This window comes from Oratosquilla oratoria, chromosome 2 (genome assembly GCF_046742065.1).
Source record: "Oratosquilla oratoria isolate Oo_2021 chromosome 2, ASM4674206v1, whole genome shotgun sequence".
Classification (NCBI taxonomy): domain Eukaryota; kingdom Metazoa; phylum Arthropoda; class Malacostraca; order Stomatopoda; family Squillidae; genus Oratosquilla; species Oratosquilla oratoria.
Window position 1 is genome coordinate 12,238,922 of NC_134778.1, and position 10,652 is coordinate 12,249,573.

A 10,652-nucleotide genomic window follows, 5' to 3' on the forward strand; every position below is an offset into this window, starting at 1 on the left:
AAAGCGTAGTCAATATCCAGGAATTTAGGGAATTTTAAATCATACCCAATGTTAAAAACATTTCTAATTTCTTCGTCAATGTATTCTTCGCTACACATACGTAAGGCTCTAAGAAACATAGCTGAGAAGACGGATCGTTTAACGCTATTAGAATGGGAAGAATAATAAATATAAGAACATACATTGGTTTGCTTACGATATATTTCAAATTTGAGTCTGTTCTTATGGCAGAGGATAGTGCAACCCAAAAAAGGTAAAGAGCCATCTATCTCTATTTCTATTGTCAATTTAATAGAATCAACAAGTGTGTTCAATCTAGTCAAGAACTCATGTACATTTTTATCTACGAGTATAGGCCTCAAACGTAAGATGTCATCTATGTATCTAAGCCAAGGGATGTTGAAGGGAATGATTTTGCTCAAAATATTAGTCTTAAAAAATTCCATGTGTAAATCATCTAATACTAGGGAGAGTGTTTCCCATACTCATACCGAAATTTTGGGAGTGAAAAATTATCATTAAATTTGAATTTACAATCTTTAACGCACAATTTAATCAATTCAATCAATGTATATGATGGTACTAGAAGCACATGCTTTCTAATTTCTTCATGAAGAAAAAATAATAAATCATTTAAGGGAACTTTTGTGAATAAAATATGTCGAAGCTAACCAATGTAAATTTATAATCATGAGTGTTTATAAGATGGGAAGATGAGATTATTCCAACGGGCTGATAATTGCGACCAGCCATTTAAAGAGCTTGTAAGAGGCAGAGTCTATTGATGAAATGATTGGTCTAATAGGGTTGTTACATTTATGGGTCTTCATGAGACCAAAGGGGGACTAATTGAGGTAATTTTTTGGATTAGGTCTCTATTACTTTTAAGTAGTTCTTTTAACTTATTATAATTTCTATTAACTGATTCGGTGGGGGTTTTGGTATGAGGGGTATAAGTGCTACTATCATCTAATAAATCATTCATTTTCTTTAGATAGTGATTCTTATTTAAGATCACAACTGCGTTAGAGTTATCAGCTTTGGTAAACGTAAATCGCAATCCTTTTTAAGACTATAAATTGCCTTCTTAAAGAGCTCTGGACAGTTAGGAATAACCTGTTTGGTTAAAGCACCTGTTTGGTTAAAGCACCTTTGCAAATATTGAAATCTTCCACAAATAAAGCTTGTTGCTGTTTTTTAGAATACGAAAAACTTTATCTATGCTTACGAAATCTGTGGGATTTAAATTGCTGGCAAAGCTAAGTCCATATCCTAGGGCTGCACGTTCAACCTTGCTAAGGATTTTGTCAGAAAGGTTGACTACAAACTCACTATTAGCGTGCTTAGTCCAGATCTCATTTTACTATAACAACAATCTAAAAACACTTCTTTACACACACACACACACACACACACACACACACACACACACACACACACACACACACATATATATATATATATGTTTTATCAACCACAATGCACTTTAATTCTAAGCCATATAGAATTAAAGTGCATTGTGGTTGATAAAACGTATCTCTAAACACTGGGACCCATTCAGTGTCGTATATATATATATATATATATATTATATATATATATATATATATATATATATATATATATATATATATGTATGTATGTATATGTAGCTATCGGCAGCTGCCAACTGTGACAAACAAAATCTTAAAATAGCTGTATTTCACTCAGAATCAAACGCTCTTCCTCGAGGTTTTGTCGACATTATTCCCTTTCCGTTTCTTCTGTCCAAAGAGGATGGAGATTAAATAATTCTTTAACACCTATCATTATCTCTCTCCCACTTTCTAGTGAATGAACTGTCTCCTTATGATTTCATATATCTACCAAAGGCCCTTTCTTCAAAGCAAATGCACCCACATCGTACGCAAATAAAAAACACACAAACACAACCTCTCTCTCTTCTCGGCCCTTTGGGGAAGAAGGATCTTTCTGTATCCCGTCACACTGCTTGCATACTTATGTTCCTTGTGGGCGCGCATGTATCTACCTAGTTGCATCTTACGGGAAGGGGATCTACGCTCGTGGTGCCCCGTCTCTGTATCTCGCAGTGTCTAAATTGCTCTTAAATTCGTGTATGGTTCTAAACACACACTGTTTCGTCCATCACTCTGTGAGGAAAGCTGTTCTTTTTCAGGTCTCTTCTATAACTGTCCTTTTTTAACATTCTTCCATGTCCCCTTGAATTTCTCGTATCCCAATTTAGTAAGTCTTCTCTATAAAGGACTTCCACACCTCTCATAATTCTGTAGGATGGTCAATAGGTCACCTCTTTCTCTTCTTTGTTCTAGAGTCGGTAGTTCCAACTTTGACAGTCTCTTTTCATGTGATAGTTTTGGAAGTGTCGGGGCCATCTTCGTAGTTGCTCTTTGGATTCTTTCAATTCTCCTTATATTCTCTTTAGTACTGGGTTACCATAGTGTCGCTGCGTACTCTAGTCTTGGCCTTATCAGTGTGACTAGTATTTTCTTCACCATTTCTTCGTCCACGTAAGTAAAATCCACCTTTATTAATCTTAGTAAGTTGTAGGTGTGTAGGTGTGTGTGTGTGTGTGTGTGTGTGTGTGTGTGTGTGTGTGTGTGTTCACCACGGATCTGCTGCAGCCTCTTGTCGAGACAGCCAGACACCATCCTACGGCAGCGAGCTCAGAGCTCATTATTAGCCGATCTCTGGGTAGGTCTGAGACCACTCACACATCACACACCGGGAATGCAAGGCCACAACTCCTTGACTAACATCCCGTACCTACTCGCTGCTAGGTGAACAGGGGCTACACGTGAAAGGAGACAAACCCAACTTATCTCCGCCCGGCCGGGGAATCGAACCCCAGTTCTCTGACTTGTGAACCGGTGTGTGTGTGTGTGTGTGTGTGTGTGTGTGTGTGTGTGTGTGTGTGTGTGTGTGTGTGTGTGTGTGTGTGTGTGTGTGTGTGTGTGTGTGTGTGTGTGTGTATTTACGCAGTTGTGGTGCTTGAGGTTGGAGCTGTGCTCATGTGACCCCATCTCTAAAACTCCACTTATCAAAATATGATTTAAATTCTGTGACGTTGCTAGCCTGTATTGTATTATCTTATTGCACAAACTGAAGTTATATATATATATATATATATATTATATGTATATATATATATATATATATATATATATATACACACTATGAAAGCAGATCCTGTCCATTTTTATTCCTTTTTTTTTTTTTTTGTCATCTTACCACTACATCACCTCTTTTCACTCGTACACAGTAGAAAATCCCAGTATTTTAGTTTCTCCTCATATGTCTTATCAGCCAGTTCTGAGAACATGGCTACTCCCATTCTCTATTTTCCTGTAATTTTCTTTTGGTGTGGTGAGCACCAGACTCAGGCGAATTAAACTTTTAATTTTGTTCAGCATATACTTCTCTATGCAATACGTCACTCTTACGTTCTTTAGTTCCAATATTCTCTAAATATCGCTTTTCGGTGACAGATCGTCTGATTAAAATTCCTAAACCCTAAGTTTTCATGAAACCATTTCCAACTTCATAATTTTTCGACAGTCTCTTTATTTCGGGCCATTTTCTGATTTTTACATTTCTTCGTACTGAATTCCATCTTACACTTCATGGCCTAACCTTATCTCATATACCTTTCCACACTTTTCATTACCTTGGGTTTTATAGGCAGCAACCCTGTGTTGCCTCTTCGATCTAGAAACGTGCAGTCAATTTTATTTCAGCCACTAATTGTTCTCTAAACTCTTTCATTATCTAATCGGGGATCCCATCTATTGACGTAGCTTTTCTTGCTTCCAAGCTCTTAGTCACCTCACATAATGTTATGTTGTTTCAGACATCTTCCCTATGTTCACTCTTTTCTCCTTCAAAACTTTTTTTTCTTCTTTTTTTGAGAATACCTATTGGAGACATTATTCTAGCTTTTATTACATTTTTGTAAACATCTTTTACTTTCAACTTGAATATTTCTCCTCTAAGTTTCAGTTTACCATTCACAAATATCTTGAACAATTTAGGTTCATTAATCGCACCCCTTTTCAAAAGTATGTTCCTCTTCTCTTCTAGTTATTGAATATTCATTACGTTTTTTATGTTCTTGTGTCTTCCTTGTTCTTCAATTTATTATTTAAGTCTACTTACCACTTCTGACTCCATTTCCAAACCCAGTTTAGGTGTCTCTGTAGTGATTCACAATCCGTTTCGGTTTTCACTTTCATCAACACTTTAGCATCATCTGCAAATCTCATGTAGCATTACACATTTTCATCCATGTCATTCACGTAGAGAACATTATTGGACCCAATACTGATCCCTATGGAACTCCACTAATCACCTCCTCCCAACCTGAACTGTGTGTGTGTGTGTGTGTGTGTGTGTGTGTGTGTGTGTGTGTGTGTGTGTGTGTGTGTGTGTAGACAATCCTGATCCCTGTGGAACTCCACTCATCACCTCCTCCCAACCTGAACTGTGTTGTGTGTGTGTGTGTGTGTGTGTGTGTGTGTGTGTGTGTGTGTGTGTGTGTGTGTGTGTGTAGACAATCCTGATCCCTGTGGAACTCCACTAATCACCTCCTCCCAATCTGAACTGTGTTGTGTGTGTGTGTGTGTGTGTGTGTGTGTGTGTGTGTGTGTGTGTGAAGCCAATGCTGATCCCTGTGGAACTTCACTAATCTCCTCCCAACCTGAACCGTGGTGTGTGTGTGTGTGTGTGTGTGTGTGTGTGTGTGTGTGTGTGTGTGTGTGTGTGTGTGTGTGTGTGTGTGTGTGTGTGTGTGGAGCCAATACTGATCCTCTAGAACTCCACTAATCACCTCCTCCCAACCAGAACTGTGCTGTGTGTGTGTATTCACTTGGTCTTTGGATCACGTGTTGGACTCGTGATCGACAGCTATTTCCCTCTCGGAAGAGAGCTCAGAGCTCGTAGGTCCGATCTATGGGTAATGCTATGACCTTACACACACACACACACAACTCCCCGCCCACGAGAGTCAGAGTAACGACCCGAAGCGCAGCGGTACCGAAATAATTTCGGACCTGGGCAGGATTCGAACCAAGTACTACGGGCACCACCATGCTAGCAGTTCAGCGCTCTACCAACTGCGCTGTGTGTGTGTGTGTGTGTGTGTGTGTGTGTGTGTGTGTGTGTGTGTGTGTAGAGCCAATACTGATCCCTGTGGAACTTCACTAATCTCCTCCCAACCTGAACTGTGCTGTGTGTGTGTGTGTGTGTGTGTGTGTGTGTGTGTGTGTGTGTGTGTGTGTGTGTGTGTGTGTGTGTGTGTGTGTGTGTGTGTGTGTGTGGAGCCAATACTGATCCCTGTGGAACTCCACTAATCACCTCCCAACCTGGACTGTGTTCTGTGTGTGTGTGTGTGTGTGTGTGTGTGTGTGTGTGTGTGTGTGTGTGTGTGTGTGTGTGTGTGTGTGTGTGTGTGTGTGTGTGTGTGTGTGTGTGTGTGTGTGTGTGTGTGTGTGTGTGTGTGTGTGTGTGTGTGTGTGTGTGTGTGTGTGTGTGTGTGTGTGGCCAATACTGATCCCTGTGGGACTCCTTTAATCTCCTCCCAAACTGAACTGTGTTGTGTGTGTGTGTGTGTGTGTGTGTGTGTGTGTGTGTGTGTGTGTGTGTGTGTGTGTGTGTGTGTGTGTGTGTGTGTGTGTGTGTGTGTACAGCCAATGCTGATCCCTGTGGAACTCCACTAATCACCTCCTCCCAACCTGAACTGTGTTTTGTGTGTGTGTGTGTGTGTGTGTGTGTGTGTGTGTGTGTGTGTGTGTGTGTGTGTGTGTGTGTGTGTGTGTGTGTGTGTGTGTGTGTGTGTGTGTGTGTGTGCGCGCGCTCGCGTACGCGCCCGTTACGATCTCCAAGTGCATCACAATCCTTGCGGCATCACGAAAGTGCACGACGAGGCAACGCTGCAACTGTCCAAACAAGTCCACTTCCATGACGTCTCGAGAGGCGTGGAGGGGTTGGGGGGAACGGGAGGGGGGGGGTGAGTGTCTATTTCATCATACCCGTCGCTAGACAGACAAAAGGTCGGCGGCGAAATTTGGGTCGTGGAGAAGAGGACGTTGTTCACCTGATGACGAAGCCAATGGCGATCCTTACACGTCCTCCTGCCTTCCAGTTGATTTTATTCAGATGAGAGGAACCCCTCGCGGCTATGGCGGCTCAGAAATCTGTCTCAACTGACTCGTTGCTGATGATATCGTTCTTATAGGTTTCTTGGATGGCTACTCCAAGCCGATTTAAGTTACACACTATCACGATTAACCTGTAGAATGAAGCGATTGTTCTTATGTAGGGATGCTGTGTGTGTGTGTGTGTGTGTGTGTGTGTGTGTGTGTGTGTGTGTGTGTGTGTGTGTGTGTGTGTGTGTGTGTGTGTGTGTGTGTGTGTGTGTGTGTCTGTGTAATTTGCCATGGGTACTTATCCATTATCCATTATGATCTCTTCAGGACGATGATGAGTTTTCAAATATTTTCCTTCTGGCTGAAATTGAACGATTTTATCCATATAAAAGGTTAACTGCACGAACGTGATCTGGGTCGATTGTTTCTGAATCTTAACACATTCCACAGAGTGAAGCACTTTTTCTGGGTAACGACAGAATATTTTTATACGACCTAAGGTTGTATCCGTGACGAAAATGCATTTCGATCGGTTGAACCCCAATATGGACACTCAGTTTCATCACTAGTCCATTCCTCATGACGAAGAGGGGATCGTTTCTTATTGAAAAAAATAATAATAATAAAAATAAAATACTTTGCCGCAATGAAGGTGTTAAACAAAAATCAAGTCTGCCCCTTCCTTCTTCTGAACATAGCAACATACATGAAAAACCTAAGTACTGGCGAAGAGTTTATTTAGCCAAATATCCACCCTTGTTATTGTAGTTTCCAACAGCTGGCAAAAGCCTGAATAATTACTGAATAAAAATGTCTGGCGGCAGCTATACAAAAATAAAAATGAGTAAAACGGAGGGCAAGAGTGAACAGTGCGATTCGACTGTCTTCCGTTCTCTTGCCAAGTTTACGCACTAACGCCTTCGAAAATAGAATCGAAAATAGCTTGTGCGTAGGCGATGTCTACTTCACTCCACTATCACGTAGTACAACACCCAGGTGGTCCAACGGCTGCCAATCGTAGGACATTAATGTAGGATTCATGACTGCGAGTAGGAGAGAATCATTATCATGTATCATCTCATCACTCGGGCCCAGGCATTTCACTGTTAACGTCTTCACTTTAATGTACACTTGTTTGGTATTGCCATGTGTAAGAACAAACTCACACCGACCCAACTTCACAGGGGTGCGTAGGTTGACAGGGTAAGTTGGCAGTGAATGTCTGGATTGCCTTGGCAAGCGGCGGCAGCCACTAATCTACGATTCTTAAAACAATTACTTACTAGTAGGGAAATTATTCCAATGAAAAGTGATCCTTGGCGCAAATCACAGCAACAGCAGCAACATTTCTTCAGGAGAGGCATGATTGCCGCAGAAAATTACACACTATTCCTGCAATCCACAGACCAGCGTTGGCATCAGCCTGACCCACACTCTCACCACTTGAGCTCAACTGGTTCCTAGTCGAGTGTACCCATGAGCCCAAGCCCTTCTTAAGCCCGCCTCTCAGCTGAGGTCGCGACATCTGGCAACCAAGCAGAGTTGGTCAAGTGGTACGAAAAAGGCTGTCTTTTTTTCAATCACTGTGTCAGTGTTTCGTGAAATATATATAAACATTTATTTGTTTGTCTGGAGATATCGCAAGTTAAGGGGTTTCATGCATTGTGCTAGTACATAATACACAACGTACTATTTCTAAACTTTAGAATGCCTCCTTCTTGTCAATGGAGGGGCTGATGGCTGGAGATTGTATGAAAGTGAAAGTTCATCTCCATGAACTTGAACGGATTATACTAAAGCGATACTGAGTTGACACTGCCGTCGTTTGTAAGCATTTCTGTTACCATCGGTATCGTTATGCAAGAGGGAAGCTGTAAGGTATACCCTCATCTTCAGTTATACCTTGTCCAAAACCACGTCCTTTTGTTATATCATATGTGTTCACTGCTATTTTCAATCATGTTTATGCAATTAGACGATTATTTTACTTAGCTTAAAGACAATTGTATTATTTCTCGACTTTCTTCCTACAGTTACAATAACATCCTTTTGATGCGGGCAGATCCTTTCAAGAAGGAACTGATATATCATTCTGTTAATAGAAATATTTCTGACGATGTTGTACACATTAGTATCTATAATGCAGGTACCAATACGATAATGCAACATGTCTATCGGTTACAATAAGAAAATTAAGATAACTTTTCATTCATTGTATTATAACATCAGCACCGTAATCGTACGTCCGCCCCTGGTGTCTAACGGGAGACCTTTTATAGATGTGTAGTTACTATCAAACATAATTTTCCTTTGTTATTTTAGAGTACAATCACGAATCATACTTACTTATCTACACATAGATAATATACAGACATAATAAAGTATATAACATGGTTAGGCAAAACAATATAATTAAAATAACCACATAACGTACTGGAATTGATCTTGGGATTCGACATCCCTGTTGTAAGTCGTAAAGGATCGCCTCCCACGCCTTGTTGGTTGCCCTTTACACACCCAAAACCGAGCAGTCATCACTCTCATTCGGATACCCAGCTATTCATTATCAGCTGCAAACAAGAGTAATTCATCCCATGCATACACACAGCAATCCAACCTTGCTTACATGATGCATATCCTGTTTCCATCCAGCCTTCCCAAAACTTCCCTTCTCCCACCTTGAACCCAAACGCTTTCGGACCTAGGTTGAGCCAGGCAGGTCCAATGCCGTGGGAGGTGGAGGGGGGGGGGGGTACAATGTACCCCCTCATCCACACCGTTACAAGAAAATAGGTGTTTTAACTCTGCAGTATAGATGACGCACTTTATATATTTTGTTCTGGCTAGTACCATACTATTTCATACAACTGAGGGTGAGACTTGTACTGAGAGTTACACTCACTGTCAAGTTGGTGGGGAAAAAAAGTTGGCGAGCCAGCAGCAACGATTAAAAGAAGAAAGTGGTTGATATATATAAGGATGCACCAGAAAATACTAAAACATATTGATGGCCAAACGTGGAATTTGGCAAATATATGTATATATATATATATATATATATATATGTATATATATAAATATATATATATATACATATATATATATATGTATATATATAATATATACATATATACATACATATATATTTATATATATATATATGTATATCTACTATATTTAATATATATATGTATACACATATATATATATGTATACATATATATATATATATATATATATATATATATATATATTAACGGATCTAAGATCTCATTATCTTATTAGATTTGCCTGAAATCATTCCTTTACATTTTCATGAATGACTAATGTCTATATGTAATGGTTCATCACCAAAAGCGTATGGGATTCACAGGAAACATGCCATCATTACTCATTCAAATTCCAGAATCTGTTGACTGTTGTGACATACTTAGTATTCATTATGCTTGTATCCCTTAGCCCTTATAGAATACAAAGAATAATGAATTAATGGTATATTGCTAAGTACAGATAAATAAGTGTATGAATAATTAATTCTCATTGCCAGCAGTGCTTGAACATCGTATTTTTTGCTTCGTTTGCACGACGACAACGCCGTCCAGACTGCTCTGCCGAGCTTCCACCCGACCCGAACACCTGACAATGTGACGACACGACGTCCCACGCACCCTTCCATGCGCATAGCTACGTCATTTCCCGACCTATGACTGTGTGGCTGACTCCAGTTCAACCTAAACGACCGAATTCCGCTCTGCTCTCTCTCCCCTCCTCCATTGTCTCCCACATCCGCCAACCCACGTCGTGTACACCTCGATTACCCAACCACTCCCTCCCTCGCCTGCCGAACTCGAGCTTCCCACCCGCATTTTTTTTTTTCAGAAATTCTCATGCCCCCAGTGATGCTCCAATATATCGAGTGATGCTTACTGACTTATCACTACATTTACTAATTACGGTTCTTATCTTCATTTATTTATGTAGTTCTGCTATCCAAATTTGAATTTATGCTCAAATGTATCGAGTGATGCTTACTGACGACTTATCCTGGCTAACACTCTATTTACTGTTTACGGTTCTTATCTTCATTTATCTAAGTAGTTCTGCTATCCAATTTTGAGTTAATGTATCCTGCTTCTTTACACTGACATGTTCTTGAAATTCCCTATGTTATTTTGACTATATTTCTTGCAGCTTATTCTATATGTACACGGCTATAACTTCACAATAAATGCCAGAAATGTGACGAAAAGTATATAATAATAGTCTATATTTCCTTACGATAACAATATTAGATTCATAGACACTGAATTATAAGTTAACCTTTTCAACAGTAACAATAAGCATTTCATATTCACTATGAATTATCGTATGGAAGAATATACAGTAGAAGTTGGTTTGCAATAGCTGGCTCAATCCTATAGAGATTACCAAATACGTCCTTCCTGGATTCAGCCCAGAAATCTACAGAAGTAGACAGTGTGCCGCCCACTT

The 10,652-nt window shown here is 40.0% G+C and overlaps 1 protein-coding gene across 1 annotated transcript in view; it reads right to left on the bottom strand.

Moving 5' to 3' along the window:
* LOC143036921 (uncharacterized) overlaps positions 1-7,649 on the bottom strand; it is a 43,433-nt gene extending 35,784 nt beyond the window's left edge. The window contains exon 1 of the mRNA XM_076204920.1: positions 7,445-7,649. Within this exon, the coding sequence (XP_076061035.1) occupies positions 7,445-7,525 (81 nt within the window). The 5' untranslated portion in view covers positions 7,526-7,649. The remainder of the gene's footprint in view (positions 1-7,444) is intronic.
* Between the last annotated feature and the right edge of the window lie 3,003 nt (positions 7,650-10,652).